The sequence below is a fragment of the Salvelinus sp. IW2-2015 genome, unplaced genomic scaffold (genome assembly GCF_002910315.2).
Source record: "Salvelinus sp. IW2-2015 unplaced genomic scaffold, ASM291031v2 Un_scaffold1672, whole genome shotgun sequence".
Classification (NCBI taxonomy): domain Eukaryota; kingdom Metazoa; phylum Chordata; class Actinopteri; order Salmoniformes; family Salmonidae; genus Salvelinus; species Salvelinus sp. IW2-2015.
In genome coordinates, this window is record NW_019943075.1 from 3,597 (window position 1) to 22,500 (window position 18,904).

Here is an 18,904-nt window from a genome sequence, read left to right on the forward strand (position 1 = left end):
TCATGAGAGACAGTTTCATCATAGCTCTTGATGGTTTTTGAGATTGCACTTGAGGAACTTTCAAAGTTTCTTACATTCTCCGTATTGACTGACCTTCATGTCTTAAGTAATGATGGACTGTTGTTTATCTTTGCTTATTTGAGCTGTTCTTGCCATAGTATGGACTTTTCCAAATAGGGCTATCTTCTGTATACCACCCCTACCTTGTCACACACAACTGATTGGCTCAAACGCATAAGTTAAGTTAAGCGCATTGTTAAACTTTTAAGAAGGCACACCTGTTAATTGAAATGCATTCCAGGTGACTACCTCATGAATCTGTTTGAGAGAATGCAAGAGTGTTGCAAAGCTGTCATCAAGGCAAGGTGGCTTTGAAGAATCTCAAATATAAAATATTAATTGATTGTTTAACACTTTTGGTTACTACATGATTCCATATGTGTTATTTCATTGTTTTGATGTCTTATCTAGTTTTCTACAATGTAAAAATAAAGAAAAACCCTGAATGAGTAGGTGTGTCCAAATGTTTGACTGGTACTGTACATGATATACAGAAGGGGGAATCAACATGCTCTACATCTAGCAACATATCGAGACACACAGCGGGACTTACACGTTGTTGTTTATTAAAGAGCTTGTGACTCAAACACTATACTGTTAGTGTTGACACAGCTTCAGGGCTGTGATAGGGTTATTGGTCATAGCTGTGAGCTCTGTCTGGGGTTGGCCCCCTAGAGATATAGAGAGCCCCTAGCGTGTGTCGCCCATCCGCAGCTCTGAGGGACTCGCTGCCTGTCAGAGACATCACCGATGATTCCATCAGGGGCTGGTGCCTAGGGATGCACCGCTATTAAATATTCAGCCAAAACAGGCATGCTCTCAGGACAGCCCTCAGGGGTCCTCTTGTAAACTGGCCTTGGCTGCACTAAGCTAGGCTGAGGGGGGAGAGGAGTTGAATACCTTTAGGTAGTACTGTAGGGTTACTTTACCTGTACTGTATATTAGTTATTACTACATTTGCACACACTGTATATAGATTTTTCTATTGTGTTATTGACTTACGTTTGTTTATCCATGTGTAACTCTGTGTTGCTTGTGTCGCACTGCTTTGCTTTATCTTGGCCAGGTCGCAGTTGTAAATGAGAACTTGTTTTTAACTGGCCTACCTGGTTAAATAAAGGTGAAATAAAAATAAATAAATAAAGTTTTTTACTACTGTATATCTATCCTATAGTGCATGTTGTCGAAGGGTGGGTTTATTCATTAATCAATATAATCAAGGAATTAATTTGCCCCTGTCCTCCAGTGCTTCATAACAATGTATTGACAATGTAATCATACTCGGTTTGAGTAACAAGCTTTTATTCTGAGATGTGTTATCAAGAAATGTCCCTTCTAACATTATGCTTGATTTATAGGTCCCTTTTTGTAAAGTATTATTTGTCTTCCTAACTACTCCTTCTTCTAGCCAAATACAACCATTCTGAATTGCACATTAGAGACAGTCACTTAATTAATGCAATTGACTTACCACCACAAAAGAGGATGGCAGAGAAATCAAAAGGGTTAGTTAGCGTTACGATTATAGGCTTAGTTTTTCAAGAACAATCCAGATAGCCCCAAGTCTGTGATAGTCAACTGGGACAAATTGGGGTGGAAAATAGCAGAGAATTATAATCTTATTTCCAAGCACGTTGTAGACTAATTAATATTACTTTGGATTGTCAGCATTGTGTTAAGAAGACCACCGCAGGAGGGAAGAGGGAATTGTACCCAATGTGTCACAGCCGAGAGTGAGAGAGCRACAATTTACTMACTTTTAGAAAATMATTTGAAGGCAGTGGAGTTTTTAAACAGCCATCTGTTTTAGTTCTGCTCATTAATGTGGCAGCCAATAATAACACAGGCTATGAATCAGGAAGTAACTATTTGGATATCCAAACAGTATCATATGGATAGATAGTCATCACTTGTTAGCTGTTAGTCAAGGCTGACTATCTCACAACATTTTCATACCATTTCCTTGAAAACCATCCCTGTAATTTTGTGATTTAGACTAAATTTGGGATACGGTCTATAAAAGCAATCCCGTTTTCACAGGAAATTTGCCTCCCCTCTCTACTCAATCATCCCAAATAGACAGCGCTACCGTCGATGTTATCAAAAGTGATGGATTTGGTGGGGGGAATTGAAAGTATATCAGATAAGAGTCTCTTTYCTTTATGTCTGGCCTTCTCTCACAGAAGACTCACCTTATAGATTGATCAGGAGTTTGATGTGTAAGATTGGGCATAAAGGACGATTGACGCTGTACAGTAGTATAGTTTTTATCTCATGAAATGTTTAGTATTTATCTCATGTATTTATCATATTATTAGTAACATAGTAKGTACTGTATCTCATGAAATGTTTGAAAGTTTAGGAGCTCTATTTTGTCTTAGTATTCTGGCCCGGTTGCCTGCGCAGTACACAGTCATCCAAAGGTATTGATCATCAGAAAGGAGACACGAGTCATCTAAGGGCCGGTCTCTCATCACTTCCCAAAACTGGGATTTTGGTATGCTACCAATTCCTCTGAGACGGTGATAGATCCATTCCAAATGGCACCCTATTCCCTTGTACTGCACTACTATGATAAAACGTTTTCTGGACGCAATCTTAAACGTGTCTCTGTCGGCCCTCTTCTTGTCTGTTACCCATGRATCTCTGGTCTCTGGCGACGTTTAGGAAAGGGACATCACATTCCCCCCTGTTGGTGTTGTAGTTGTGAAGAACACAGGACCGTCTCTAGCCTTTTAGGGGCCCTAAGTGAGATTTATTCAGTTTTAAAGCTAATTTTCTGAAGTTCGACACATTTTGCCATGACTTATGCCATGTTAATGATATCTGAGTGAGAGTGACTAACAAAATCAATGRGGGCCCCCTGGAGGTYAGGGCCTTTGGGCACGTGCCCTGCGTGACCGGTCAGTATTCAGCCATGATTATTAGTTTAGATAGCTGGCTAGACTAATTTACCAGTCTAAAAAATTTGTTGGCTGACATGGCTTATTGAGTGACTGAGATAACAACAGAACAATTGCTCATGCACAACCAAATTTCTAACTTGCACCTTGTGTATTTTTCTATTCTAACTCTCAACAGTAAGTTGAGACCCCGACTGAGTTTATAAACAGCCTGGGGCCGGCCCTGGAAGAACAGGACAGGTTTCTTTATTTTCAGAGGGGCACATCTAAGTAGAAAGACGATGTGACCTGACAAAAGCTGCTGTCACTATGGAAACTCAAGCGTTAGCACTGGTGCATTCTTGATCCTGAGTGCCATCATCGTCGAGTCAGAATTTTATCTCCATGTTCCATTCTGGGAGTGAAAAGTCACTGTCAGCACCACAAGTGCTTTGGATGCTGAAGCTCGTCGTAACAACTTCCAGGCAAAGTCGTGGCGTCGCCATCGGCCACTTAAGATAAGAGGAAGTGATTACAGCAAACAAGCCAGCTTTTTTCAAGGCTATTGATTTCCATGTCTTTGTAGAATCCTATTGGAGAAAAGATGCATAGTGCCTTTCACTTTAAGCACCATCTGACTCTGTTTGAGATCAGGTCAGTGCAGCTCTTGCGGTGAAACGACAATTACACGTTTGATGTTAGAGTAGCTGTTGATCTTTGAAATGGCTTGTTCACAAAGTAACCACTCTGATTGATTCGATGTAAATACATCCAGGTTTTTAATGTGTAAAAGCAATGGGATGCAAACTAGCTTGTCCTGAATCAGGACTTAACGAGGGGTGTGGCCAATTACCCTACAACACTAAGACCTGTCCTGAATCAGGACTTACGAGGGGTGTGGCCATTACCACCTACAACACTAAGCACCTGTCCTGAATCAGGACTTAACGAGGTGTGGCCAATTACCTACAACACTAAGCACTGTCCTGAATCAGGACTTAACGAGCGGTGTGGCCAATTCCACCACTACAACACTAAGCACCTGTCCTGACACAGGACTTAACGAGCGGTGTGGCCAATTACCACCTACAACACTAAGCACCTGTCCTGAATCAGGACTTAACGAGCGGTGTGGCAATTACCACCTACAACACTAACACCTGTCCTGATCAGGACTTACGAGCGGTGTGGCCAATTACCACCTACAACACTAAGCACCTGTCCTGAATCAGGACTTAACGAGCGGTGTGGCCAATTACCACCTACAACACTAAGCACCTGTCCTGAATCAGGACTTAACCGAGGGGGTGTGGCCAATTACCACCTACAACACTAAGCACCTGTCCTGAATCAGGACTTAACGAGCGGTGTGGCCAATTACCACCTACAACATTCTCAACATAGACACAATGAATCAACTGTTGATGATAGTATGCTTTTAATATCGTAGAAAATATGTAATGAAAATAGCATCTAGGCCCATTGAAGCCAACAATCAATACCACCATCAATTAAAACAATGAGGAAGTGAATAAATGTTTCTAGTGAAGATCTGCATCTTCACACATGATGATTCAATCACTCACCCTGTGCACGGTCATCATTGAGACTGCCTCCTAATAATAGAGTTTGGGGACATATTAAATGGCAAAATGATAAATGACATATGGCCAATGAGAAATTGGCTATGGTGAAATGGGATCCATGCCAGACACAGGCCACAGGCAATTTATAGTTTCCATTTATTTCATGGAATTGAGATGTTCASACACCTATATTCCAAAAAGATGGAGGAKCTGAGAATTCCCATTTAACTGTCAAGGATTCCATTTGTACAGTTCAAACTTTTGCTCCAAATGAAATAGTTCGCTTAACTCTACATAGAGTACAGTAAGAAAACGTGCCCTTTCCAGCTCCGTCTTCTTAACAGGCTCACCCTGTTGGCATTGCAAAAGGRAATKATTTTATTATTGTWTAACTAACTGTGAACTTGATATTTAAATTCTTGRTGTTATCCAATGCTGATATGAATAGCTTTCAATCCCCTTGAAAAGCACGAAAGAGGTTGTAAAAATCAATAAGCAGGGAGAACGCACCCGTGCATGTCCACACTGTTATATCTTTCAGAGGAACACCCACACATCTCTCCCAACACCCATTGYGGGCCTTTCATACAACTCATTATTTTCTCCTTTTGAGCCTGTCTTTGCGTTTCAGCTTTGTCTYGGATGAGTTATAGATGTCAGGGGAGAAGTAATGTTCACTCGACTAAAATGGAATAAGCAAACTATCTTAGCAATGAGAACTTCACTTTCTAAGGGATTGGAAGTCATCTCTGATCTGTCATCTCTGGTCTGTCATCTCTGGTCTGTCAATCTGTCTGTCATTCTGGTCTGTCATCTCTGGTCCTGGTCCATCTCTGGTCTGTCATCTTGTCTGTCATCTTCTGGTCTGTCATCTCTGATCTGTCCATCTCTCTGATTCTGTCATCTCTGTCTGTCATCTCTGGTCTGTCATCTCTGATCTGTCATCTCTGATCTGTCATCTCTGTCTGTCATCTCTGGTCTGTCATCTCTGGTCTGTCATCTCTGGTCTGTCATCTCTGGTCTGTCATCTCTTCTGTCATCTCTGTCTGTCATCTCTGATCTGTCATCTCTGATCTGTCCATCTCTGATCTGTCATCTCTGGCATCTGTTCATCTCTGATCTGTCCATCTCTTGCGTCTGTCATCTCTGATCTGTCATCTCTGGTCTGGTCATCTCTGGTCTGTCATCTCTGGTCTGTCATCTCTGGTCTGTCATCTCTGATCTGTCATCATCTGATCTGTCATCTCTGATTCTGTCATCTTCTGATCTGTCATCTCTGGTCTGTCATCTCTGGTCTGTCATCTCTGATCTGTCATCTCTGATCTGTCATCTCTGGTCTGTACATCTCTGGTCTGTCATCTCTGGTCGTCATCTCTGGTCTGTCATCTCTGGATCTGTCATCTCTGGTATGTCATTCTGATCTGTCATCTCTGAATCTGTCATCTCTACTGTCATCTCTGGTCTGTCATCTCTGATCTGTCCATCTCTGGTCTGTCATCTCTGGTCGTATCTCTGATCTGTCATCTCTGGTCTGTCATCTCTGACTGTCATCTCTGATCTGTCATCTCTGGTATATCATCTCTGATCTGTCTCTCTGGATATCATCTCTGGTATATCATCTCTGGTCTGTTCACTTGGTCTGTCATCTCTGGTGTCTCTGATCTGTCATCTCTGGTTCTGTCATCTCTGTCTGTCATCTCTGATGTCTGTCATTCTGGTCTGTCATCTCTGTATATCATCTCTGATTGTCTCTCTGGTATATCATCTCCCATATGTGGTAGAGGCACAGTTGCTCAGTCATATATGATTGAATTGAGACTACAATACCATCAGGGTTTATTGTTTCATGTCCTTGAGCAGGTAATCCTCTCCTCTCTCCCTCTTAGACCAGTCGATGAGGTTCCCCACGTGTTGGTTCATTTGTCGTATTTCTTTAGTCCCTGTATGTATGACTGTAGCTATGCTGGATCAAATTGGCTGCATTTCCCTCTGAGCCTCAATTTCTAGCTTTAAGTGAGGTGATCAGATTCCAAATGTTAATTCATGCTAGAGATACATACCACATATTGTCATGGCAACCATCCACTGTGTGTGTGTGTGTGTGTGTGTCGTGTGTGTGTGTTGTGTGTGTGTGTGTGTGTGTGTGTGTTGTGTGTGTGTGTGTGTGTGTGTGTGTGTGTGTGTGTGTGTGGTGTGTTGTGGTGTGTGTGTGCATGAGCCTGAGACGGAGAGAAGAACTAATACATTATTATTGAGGGGGATGTATTAGGTGTGATAAGAAAATGGAATTGGGACATGACTGAAACATATTTCTAGAGATCCCAATCTCTGGAGCTGTGGTAATTAAAAGCGTGTGCAGAAATGATCACTGGTTGAACCATATGGCCTTTGTTTAGGGGTTCTGGGTACATCACCTGCATTAATAACCAGACCAGTGTTCAGATACTATTTGAAATCATTTCAAATACTTTATCTGGGCTTGATTCCGCTTGCCTGACGCAATGGAACTGATAGAATAGTTTTCAAAACTGAAAACCCCACCCACCCACAACACTACAGCCGGCTCAAACAAACACTCAATATTGGAAATATTTTAAATAGTATTTGAACCCAGGCCTGATAGAAAAAGTCAAACCATCCAATGATGTAATGCTAACATGTTCCAATACATCACATATACGTCTGATATCCATAATCGCCATATACAGTCCTGATCCATACATCACATATCAGTCCTGCATCCATACATCACATATTACAGTCCTGATCCATACATCCCATATACAGTCCTGATCCTACATCACATAACAGTCTGATCCATAACATCACATATACAGTCCTGATCCATACCATCCCATATAACAGTCCTGATCCATACATCACATATACAGTCCTGATCCATACATCTATATACAGTCCTGATCCATACATCCATATACAGTCCTGATCCATACAGTCACTCCAGTCCTGATCCATACATCCATACTACAGTCCTGATCCATACATCCCATACTACAGTCCTGATCCATACATCCATATACAGTCCTGATCCATACATCCCATATACAGTCCTGATCCATACATCACATATATCAGTCCTGATCCATACATTCACATGTACAGTCCTGATCCATACATCACTATACAGTCTGAATACTCCCATTACATCCTATCATCATCCCATACTACAGTCCATCCATACATCCCATATACAGCCCCACCATACATCCCTATACAGTCCCGATCCATACATCCCATAACAGTCCAGATCCATCAATCCCATATACAGTCCCGATCATACTCCCATATACAGTCCGATCCATACATCCCATATACAGTCCCGATCCATACATCCCCATTTTCAGTCCTGATCCATACATCACATATATTAGTGTCATATTTTGACCCTGCTGGTCATCTATGAATGTTTGAACATCTTGAAGAGTGATGTGGCCTTAATGGCCATGTACTCTTATAATCTCTACTAGGTTCCTGCCTTTCTAGGGAGTTTTTCTAGCCACCGTGCTTTTCATCTGCATTGCTTGCTGTTTGGGTTTTTAGCCTGGGTTTCTGCATCACTTTGTGACATCTTCTGATGTAAAAAGGGCTTCATAAATACATTTTATTTGTTGAGAAATTATCCCAGGAAACACAAACCCAGAAGTTAATAGCTAATGAAGATTTAAAGAGGCCACCACCACTCAATGTACTAATTAGAGAGGATGAGTGATCAACAACAGTGATAGATGGGAGGAGGTGATTGGAAATTGAGCGAATCCTCACCCACGACAGAGTTGCTTGTTTCCGGCATATCTCCTGGCTCTTTGGGGATGGATAGGTTTCATTTACATTTACATTTAAGTCATTAGCAGACGCTCTTATCCAGAGCGCTTACAAATGGTGCATTCACCTTATGATATCCAGTGGGATATCATACATCCCATATCAAGTCCTGATCCATACATCCTATATACAGTCCTGATCCATACATCCACATATACAGTCCTGATCCATACATCGTATTACAGTCCTGATCCATACCATCCACCGATCATACATCCATAATACATCGATCAATACATGTACATACATTGTATATACGCTGCGCTTCATTAAGGCAGCGTGATAGGCAGCCAGATGCAGGTACAATTCATAGTGCACCTCCGGGTGAAGTTTCCCCTAGGTACAGATCTAGGATCACCTTCCCCTCCACTAATCATTAAGTTAACCATTAGTCGGGAATGCAAAACTGACTCAAGATCAGTGTCTAGGGGAACTTCACCCTAACAGAGTGCATTACCTGCAGGTTGGAAAGGGTTTCTCTTTTACACGGTGCAGAGATGCACGTTTACCTGAAGGGTTACTGGAAGGGTGAAGGAGAGGATTGTTGGTATTTGTGGAGGGATGACAAAATGGAATGAAAAGATTGATATGGTGGGAAGATGGATGGCTTCTGTCTTTATCACTCATCTCTGACCCCCCCCTCTCTCTCTCTCTCTCTTCTTTCTCTCTCTCTCTTTCTTTCTCTTCCTCCTCTCTTATCTCTCTCTCTCTCTCTCTCTCTCTCTCTCTCTCTCTCTCCTCCGTCTCTCTCTCTCTCTCTCTCTCTCTCTCTTTCTTCTCTTTCTCTCTCTCTCTCTCTCTCTGTCTCTCTCTCTCTCTCTCTCTCTCTCTCTCTTCTCCTCTTCTCTCCTCTCTCTCTCCTCTCTCTCTCTCCTCTCTCTCTCTCTCTCTCTCTTCTCTGGTAGTTGGGATGACAGCAGTTCGGTCAGCAGCGGTCTCAGTGACACTGTAGATAACATCAGCACAGACGATCTGAACACCGCCACCTACCCCGCCGTCACATCTGTCACCACGCAAGAACAAGGCAGCCCAGGTACAGTACACCGTGGAGTGTAAATGAAGAAAGTAGGCCTGTCCGAACCAGAACGGACCCATAGAGCCTATATCCTGTTTATTCTCTTATAAATGAACAATAATAGAGCATATCCATGCTTCCAGACATTGAACTAACTGTGAGTAATGATACTGAAGCATCACTGTCTTTGCACTTGCTTCAATTAAAACAGGGACATGTCTGTCATACTTTTTGAGTATGTGTAACAATGAGGTATATCACTGTAGTCTGGAAATGAAGCTATTTACTTTGTTTTAATTGGCTTTCAAGAGAGAAAGCCAAGGAATTGTACACGCGGAACCCACTCCTTGTGCAGTGTTCAGGGAGCATGGTAAAAATAGCCAAGTATGTGTGCCTTTGTGGAAACCTCAACAGATTGATCTCTAAGAGACTGTTGTGTGTGGTTAGTGAGGGAGGGTTCACCATCTGTCAGGTGGCTTACTCATACTGTATTGTGTGTGTGTGTGTGTGTGTGTGTGGTGTGTGTGTGTGTGTGTGTGTGTGTGTGTGTGTGTGTGTTGTGTGTGTGTGTGTGTGCGTGCGTGCGTGCTGTGCGTGCGTGCGTGCGTGCGTGCGTGCGTGCGTGCGTGCGTGCGTGGTGGTGGTTTTTTTTGTTTTTGTTTTGTTTTACTCTCTTGTGGGGACCAGAAGTCTTCATAAGGATAGTAAAACAAGTAAAAAGCCTGTTTTAGTGTTAGGGGTTAAGTTTAGGGTTATAATTAGGGGTTAGGGAAAATAGGATTTTGAATTGGAATAAATGTTTTGGTCACCACAAGGATAGTAAAATAAAGGTGTGTGGGTTACTGACTGTCCCAGGCGGACACACACCAGCATGTGGAGCAGGAGGTCAGCAGCAGCTGGGCCGGAGCTGAAGATCTGAAGAAGGTGGACGAGGAGCTGGATGTCAACATGGAGCCCGGCTCAAAGTGGAAATCTTCCTCCTCCTCTGCCTCCTCGCCAGCGGGGCAGTGCGGCGAGGATCCCGGGCAGAAGACGGGCCTACCCATGTCCCAGACTGGTTCCTGGAGGAGGGGTATGACTGCCCAGGTGGCCATCACGCCCCCCCGGACCAAAGGCACCAGCGCCACCCTCAAAACCCCTGGTAGGACCCGCCCTCCTTCTTCGACCTACTTCAGACCTTGCTTATTTCTTTCTACCATGGCCCTGTTGGAAAACTGTAGAAATAACTTCCTCCTTCCTTGTTGTCTTGAGGTGAGCACAGATCTACAGTATAAGTGATTGTATCGGTGTATCCAAGGTTACCGCCGTATTACGTTCACCAACTCAGATCTGTGAGTACTTCAAGGAAGGTAGGAAGGATGTATTTCTGACCTATTTGAACAGGGCCCATGTCTAACTGAGGATGGATGGTGGTGTATATTATTCTCTGACTGGTCATTCATTCAATCAAACTGCCTGTCTGGTTGATATTAGAACCAGGAAATGTCCATCCTAGCTTAATTTATAAGTGAATTTCATTTGTTGATGTGTTCCAGTTTGACATTGATTAGATAACAGGGTCAAAGATTTCGGCCAATCAGATTATTCATTAGGAAACCAGTGTCGTTGCCCTTTGACGCCCTCGGTAATGTTTGTCGTTTCTCCGTTCTACTTTATCTTTTTCTCAATCGTGTTTTGGTTTGCTCAGCAAGTCTTCTCATGTTTGGATTAGTATAGCTTTCTATTTTAGCTGAGCTTTGTGAAAAGAGTTGTAAAATATTAGCGAAGTGTAAAGTCATTTGGCACACCTGCCCTGTAGCCCTACAGATGATGATGAAGATGAGTCCCGTTATTTACCAATAAGCTGCGAGGTCCGTCTCCCCTCTGCTCGATCCTAGCTAAATTATTCAGTACCCCAGCAGTTTGCAGAGGGGAAGGTGTTTGCCAGCTTGTTAATGACTGGCCTTTGTATTGACAGGTAAAACTGATGACGCCAAGGCCTCAGAGAAATGCAAGGTCCCCTCCAAGACCGCTGGCATCCAGCGCTCGCCCTCCGACGCCGGCAAGAGCAGTGGCGACGAGGGCAAGAAACCCCCCTCGGGCATCGCCCGCCCCCCCACCACTGGGTCGTTCGGGTATAAAAAGATGGCCAGCCCCCCCTCTGGTGCCCTCATCACGTCCAGCGGTGCCACCCTGGCCAGTGGCTCCGCCACCCTGGGGAAGGTGCCCAAGTCTTCGGCTATCGGCAAGGGGACAGGGATCAGCGGAGGCCGTAAGACCAGCCTGGATGGCTCCCAGCCCCAGGACGATGGGGTGCTGATGGGCTGCGGAGGCTCCAAGGTGTCCCTCCAGTACCGCTCTCTGCCCCGGCCGGCCAAGTCCTCCAGCGGGGGGGTGGTGGGGCGCAGCGGCCACCGCTCCAGTTCCAGCAGCATCGATTCCAATGTCAGCTGCAAGTCGGCCGGAGGAACGGGGACCAAGCGAAGGGACGCTGGGAAGGTGGGCTCGGGGCGCTCGAGCCCCATCCCCATCACCATCAACCAGACGGACAAGGAGAAAGTGGCCGTGTCGGACCAGGACCCAGCAGGTTTATCCACCTCCMCCAAGTCCAGCCCCACCTCCACGGGCCAGTCTGGCCTCAGGCAACCAGGGTCCAAGTACCCGGACATCGCCTCACCTACCTTCCGCAGGTCAGTCAACGCTGCTCACTTGGTTTCCCCTGCACTCATATAAGAGCTTGGTAGCCTAGCCAAGCAGCTGCCATTTTTCATCTCTATTATAAAGGTGGAGCGAGCTTGTTGTTCCCTAGGCACTCTCACCGACTGCGTGCTCGAGGCCCCCACAGATTAATGAAGTGTTGTTTGTGAGGTGAGGTACAATGTTGTTTCTCAGCTCCAAGATGCTACTGATAGATAGAGGTGTTCATTGGTGCTGTCAGAATTACAGGTAGAAGTTAACTTCTTCTCTGTAGCGGCGCAGAATTAGCATTCCAAAGTCTCATATATATATATATATATTTTAGGTAATAAGGTAATAAGACACTAAATCATATCCCAGCACAGAAACATTGGTCTGAGTTTGTTCGTTGGGCTTGAGAGTCGGGGAGGCAAAGGTTGCCCCCTGCTGTTCGGTAGATGTCATCACAGAAACTGATGGCATTTCTCTCAAGATGAACGGCGTAGATGATTGCCATTCCAGGTTCAGGCTAAACTGATTAACTGACAGTGAGAAAGCTATTCTGTTCGCGAACCCCTGTCTCATTAGTTAGGTGCGCTCACAAGGCGTGTCCGGACACGGCCACGCCGTCCGACCTGTCGAGGCGCAGAGTGCATTTTTGATTTGTGCGTATACCCCTAAGAAAAGGCACCTATTAATTGGGAGCCTGTTGATGGCAGCCCCACGTCAGACACGACAGGAAGGACCTGTGAACAACAAATGTGTTGCTGAGTGACCAGATTGGCTGATTACATGCATGGAATGGAAATGGGGAATGCTATGACCACAGCTGTCTGAACCACAGCTGTCTGAACCACAGCTGTCTGAATCACAGCTGTCTGAATTAAAATCCACGGAGCTCCATCGTCTCAACTGTCACCCTATTCCCATAGGGCTCTGGTCTAAAGTAGTGTACTAAGTAGTGCAATATATAGGGAATAGGGTGCCATTTGGGATGCACACATACTCTAACAGAGGCAGTAGGGAAGGTGTACTTCTTCATAGTGTCTATGAAGAAGAATATGGTAGGCTTATGAGATAGTTGCTAAAGGTGATGAAGATAGGGGAGGGGCAGTGTTGAGCGGAATTCAAACTTTTCCCAAGCTCTTATTTCCTTGGTGTAATCAAATAAATGTAATACTGTTCTATATCAAACAACCTAGTTCTGAACCTAGAGACTGAGTTTGTTCAGTCTATGAGGGGATCATGATTGCCATAAATAGTCTGTGAGTGAATGGAACCATCTCTTTCTCTCTCTCCCAGGTTGTTTGGCACCAAAGCCAGCAGCAAGGCCAGTACCCCAGGCACACCCGACTCAGGCAAGTGCCCCTCTGCGTTGGGCAGCCCTCATGGCACATTGGCGCGCCAGGCCAGCCTGGACTCTCCCTCCTCGGGCACGGGGAGCCTGGGCAGCGCGGGCGGGCAGAGCGGGGCTAGCAGCCCACTTTATGGCAAGGCCCCTGACCTGGGCACTGATTCGCCTGCCTCCAGCCCGGCGTCAGGCCTCTCGCTGCCCTCCAACGCCCGCCCCTGGCCCACCAACCTCAGCAGCTCCTCGGCATGCTCTGGCAGTAAGGACACACTGAGCTGCCAGAGCATGACCAGTCTGCACACCAGCTCCGAGTCCATTGACCTGCTGCTGGGGCACCACCACGGCCCCAAAGTCACCCGCACGGCCAGCGTCAAGTCCACGCTTTCTGAGGGGTGAGTCCCAATGTGGAACAACGTAACTCCATTAGGTGCCTGTGGGTAGTTTGTTTCAGACCAGCGGGTGTAACATGTACATCAGTGGTGGCTGATGGGAAAAGATATTGTAATGGTTGGAATGAAGGRAAYGAYATCAMACACAACAAACACAGGGAAGCTACGTGTTTCACTCCGTTCCGTYWATTCCATTCCAGSCATTACAATGAGCCCGTCCTCCTATATCTTATCACACCAGCCATCTCTGACAAACAGCCATCAATGTACMKACACTTTGAAAATGGACTTGTAGACTGTATGTATGGAATACAACGTCATGCTCATCTTGTCCTTTCAGTATAGCTCAATGTTGTCATAGCGGTTTGTAATATTTCCTTCATTCACMGATTGTTGTCTAAAYTGAGAGTATCAAACTAACCCAAATGTTCGGWTTAATGTGTGCTTTCCGTATGTCTGTTTCTTGGGTAACGTTGCCCATTGTAGTGGGCTAAAGCATTCTCACTTTAGACAGTATGTGTGTTCTATCAATCAATAGATGTGAATTGAATCCATGGCATCGTGATCTTTTAGATGTAGGATCTTAATTTGACCAGTTTCTCCACCAGCCGGGAAAATAATCCTCCAGCAAAGTGAGAAAGTACAGACTTTTAGAAGTTTTTTAAACCTCAAATACAGTACACTACACAGATTGCATTTCCTGCTTGTGCAACAACAGGGTGATCAAATTAAGATCCTACAACCTGTAGGTAATTCTAATGTTTTTCGTCTCTTGTGTCTTGTAACGCATCGCCCTTTGACAGAAAACACTCCCGCAAAAAGGGACTGAGGTAACTCATCACTCATCGTTGTCCTTTTGGTGTTTCCTTGTTTTGTCTTTTTTCATTATATTCTCAAAGTTATTCTACATGTCTTTCTAAATGACAAAATCGACATGTTGTGTCTTAAGTTCATGTTGGTGTAGGAAAGCAGGTAGCATATGACGTTAGTATTTTGCTTGACTTTGTCTCAGGAGATTTAGCCGATGAGGGTTTGGCAATTGAAAATTTGATATATTATGGGAGTGACATCTTTGAGTTTCACCTCATAAAGGCTTCAATTGCTGTGCAAATCCTTTTGAAGAATTCTCTTCTAGAGTAGACTATTAGTTAACTGTTATTCCCTGTGGACACTCCACACAGTCCTCACAGGTTACGAGTGCCTATGAAGTCAATGGATCCCATGTAGTCGTCTAGTGGGGATTCTGGATACTGTATACTTGTTTTCCTCCTCGTTGACTGTAGGGCAAGGCAGGGCTCATTTTAAATCCAGATTTCCACTACTCGCTGTCTATCTCAATGCTGGAAATCGTGTCCAGACCCTCAACACTAAAAGTGTGGGCCCTTTGCGCACCCAATTCCCTATATATAGTCGGCCTACTTTTGATCTGGGGTCCATAGGCTCTGCTCAAAAGTATGCACTAATGGATATGTTTCCATTTGGATTCAGCCCTATCACACCACCATTGCAACAAATGCTGTTTTCTTACCCAATTACTCTGTCTGCAAAAAGCACTGCAACAAATGGCTTTTTTTCACCCATTACTGTCTGCAAAAGCACTGCAACAATGGCTTTTTTCACCCAATTATGTCTGCAAAAAGCACTGCAACAAATGCTTTTTCTTACCCAAATTATCTGTCTGCAAAAAGCACTGCAACAAATGGCTTTTTCTACCCAATGTACTGCTCGTGCAAAAAGCACTGAACAAATGGCTTTTTCTACCCAATTTCTCTGTAGGCAAAAGCACTGCAACCAAATCCAGGCTCCTTTGATATTTGTCTTTTTAGACTGCAGTAGAGTGATAGATCTCTACCTTGAGTAAGTTCTGCAACCTTTTAGAATTCACTGCAGTAATGCTAAGGGGATGTCTTGACAACACAGAAGAACACGTATTTCCTTTTAACGCTGTACTTTCACAGCAGGCGTTGGAGGCATTTTCCTAGACGTTTTATTTCTATTCATCTCAGACGCCTCAGCAGTTTTAGGACTGGGTTGTATTGCTTGTCCCTGACTTCTTTCTAGCCCAGAGGGATTCAAAGCACAAATTGGCGCTCGTTCCCAAGCAACTATAGCTAAATGATTATGATATTCATGTGTCCAATCGCTCAAGTTTTAAATGCACCATTAAGCAGACTTCAAACATACTCTGATTGAGCACTTCTCTCCCTCTGAACTGCCAAGTGGAATTTCAAAATCAATGCGAATCTGTGCAAAGTAGACAATTTGATTTTGAAGGTTGAAACGATGGCGAGCACAAGTGTGTCACTATGATTTATATTCAATACCTTTTACTTCGTATTAGATGTCAATCAGATGTTCGCCTTCTTTGTCTAAAGAATTCAGACGTGCGGGTATTAGTATATGACAGGACGTCTGGTTGAGAGCTGTCGTGTTGAAAGGATGAGCTTGAACTCAATTATCTTCCTTTAAGGATTAAACTGCTGGCTGCTATCAACATTTAGATAACTCTCCCCCGCTAGGAACCGCTAGAGTGGAGAGGTTAAAAGACTGTCGAGTTGTCTTTGCCGATGTGTAAACCGAGTTGTCTTTGATCATGGTGTGGTGTGTGTCGCATGCGCATGACACTAGGGTGCATGGGTGGCCGTGCCTGTGATGTGGTGGCCATTGATGTGTGGTGCTCTGGTCGCAGTGCTTGACTCGTTGGGCGGAACACACCAGAACTCTTCACCTTCCTCCAACGTTATACTGCTTGAGGTCCAGACCATCTTTTAGAATATTGACTTAATTATATTGTGGCGTTCGGCACCTATATGTTAACAGAAGGCTTCGGCCGAGGCCACGCGGGCAGAGAGCCGGATACTGGAAGGGAACCTTGGAGGCTCCGCAGCCCATCGAGCAACACCCATCGTCCTGGGGCTGGGAGCGCAGTCGCAGCCCTGTCTCTACGGGCCTCCGTGCATGATCCCTGTCCCTCTCTGAACCGAATAGCCGAAACTTGGGCACCGTTCCGACTCCAGGCATTATATATTTAACAGAGGTACCCGACACACATATATTATTAAAAGAGTACCGACCCCGTATATATATTAACAGCGTACGCGGGCACTGTATTATGCTTAACAGGAAGCCACTGGCCGAAGTAACCGCACCTATATATTACAGAGTAGCACGGCACCTATTAGTAGTCCAGAGCGTACCGGGCAAGCCTATACTTATTGGACAAGCGTAGTTGATGAAGTACCGGCAGCCTATTCGTTATTAACAGGGCCCAGAGGGCAGTACGCGCGGCTGGCGCACCTTCATTACTATTTAACAGTTCAGTACCGGCACATACTATATTACTTATAACAACAGAGTACCGCACGTATATATTAACAGAGTACCGGCACTTATATATTAACAGGTACCGGCACTATATATTAACTGAGTACCGGCACTTATATATTAAACAGAGTACCGCACTTATATATAAACAGAGGTGCCGCCACCTATTTTAGTCAAAGTCAAGCACTGTGTGTACATACATAACTATGCATGAGTTAGTGATATATTTGTCACCACACTTCAGTCATGATGATATGTAGATGAGCAGTTGCATGTTCAATAGACGGTCATGTTGAATCAGTGGTGCCACTAGTTGATGTGTACCACGTCCTCTCTAGTACCCTCCCTCGTCCAACAGACGTCCCATGAGGAGGGGAAGGAGTGGCTGCTTCTCCACTGCACTGGAGGGTTACAAGGCACGGGGAGTCCATCCCCTCTCTCCCCCCTGGAGTTGCATGCACAAGCACTGGAAAATACCACTACTCCAACCTGCGTAAGCCCTACTTCAAATACCACTACTCCAACCTGCGTAAACCCTACTTCAAATACCACTACTCCAACCTGCGTAAGCAATACTCCAATACCATTCCAAATACCATATTCCAAATACCACTACTCCAACCTGCGTAAGCCCTACTTCAATCACATACTCCAACCTGCGAAGCACTACTCCAAATCACTACTCTACATACACTGCGTAAAGCACTACTCTAAATACCCCTACTCCAACCTGCGTAAGCACTCCTCCATACCACTACTCCAAATGCCACGGGAGATCCACATACCACTACTCCAAATACCACTACTCCAACCTGCGTAAAGCAACTATCACAATACCACTACTCAAATACCATATACTCCAAATACCATACTCCAACCTGTGTAAGCCCTACTTCAATACCACTACTCCAACCTGCGTAAGCCCTACTTCAAATACCACTCTCAACCTGCGTAAGCACTCTCTCAAATGCCACTACTCCAACCTGCGTAAGCCCTACTCCAAATACCACTACTCCAACCTGCGTAAGCCATTACTCCAAATACCAACTACTCCAACCTGCGTAAGCCCTACTCCAAATACCACTCCTCCAAATACCACTACTCCAACCTGCGTAAGCCCTGACTACAAATACCACTCCTCCAAATACATACTCAGAGCTGGTAAGACTACTCCAGAACTACCACTACTGCAAATGACCGATATCACCCTGGCGTCTAAGGCCTATCATGCCGACTATGCCAAATACCACGTACTCCAACCTGGTTGTGGTGGTGCTTGTGTGTGTGTGTTTTCTCCCCCAGTGAGCCCCACCAACCTGTCACCCTACAACCTGCCAGGACCCAGCAGTATGAGTCGCTCCAACAGCATCCCTGCCCAGGACTCTTTTGACCTGTATGGAGAAGCCCACCTGGGGGGCAGCGCCACCTCTCTGGAGGACAGACCCCGGGGCATGAGCCGCTCTGGCTCCTTCAGGGACAGCACCGATGAAGGTAGGCCCAGACTGTGGTCCTGTGTGGTTCAGTTGGTAGAGCAGGGCGCTAGCAACGCCCGGATCATGGGTTTCCGATTCCCGCTGCTGCCACCCATACAAAAATGTATGCAAGTACTACTTTGGAATTAAAMGGACTTACAGTAGTCTGCTTGATGGCATATATTAATATTATATATATATATATTAATAACTTGTCTGTGGGACGCTGCTTAGACCAAGAAGAAGTGATAGTCAGGCTTGAGTTCTCAGACTGCAGCTCAAAATGCACTGGACTAGGAACCCTTTTTCTGCTTCTCTTTTTAAAGA

The 18,904-nt window shown here is 44.9% G+C and overlaps 1 protein-coding gene and 1 long non-coding RNA gene across 2 annotated transcripts in view; one reads left to right on the top strand and one right to left on the bottom strand.

Moving 5' to 3' along the window:
* The first annotated feature begins 3,546 nt into the window (after positions 1–3,546).
* The window catches only part of LOC112071635 (neuron navigator 3-like), a 48,562-nt gene continuing 33,204 nt past the window's right edge, over positions 3,547–18,904 (top strand). The window contains 11 exon segments of the mRNA XM_070439464.1: positions 3,547–3,596; positions 9,277–9,376; positions 9,378–9,416; positions 10,242–10,527; positions 11,344–12,055; positions 13,344–13,806; positions 14,585–14,611; positions 17,444–17,456; positions 17,459–17,542; positions 17,545–17,598; positions 18,408–18,596. Of these exon segments, the coding sequence (XP_070295565.1) occupies positions 3,547–3,596; positions 9,277–9,376; positions 9,378–9,416; positions 10,242–10,527; positions 11,344–12,055; positions 13,344–13,806; positions 14,585–14,611; positions 17,444–17,456; positions 17,459–17,542; positions 17,545–17,598; positions 18,408–18,596 (2,017 nt within the window).
* Positions 17,806–18,217, bottom strand: LOC139024577 (uncharacterized). Its single transcript, XR_011475911.1, has 3 exons — positions 18,053–18,217; positions 17,891–17,917; positions 17,806–17,859 (listed from the first exon to the last, which is right to left on the bottom strand). It is a non-coding gene; the product is annotated as an uncharacterized lncRNA (long non-coding RNA).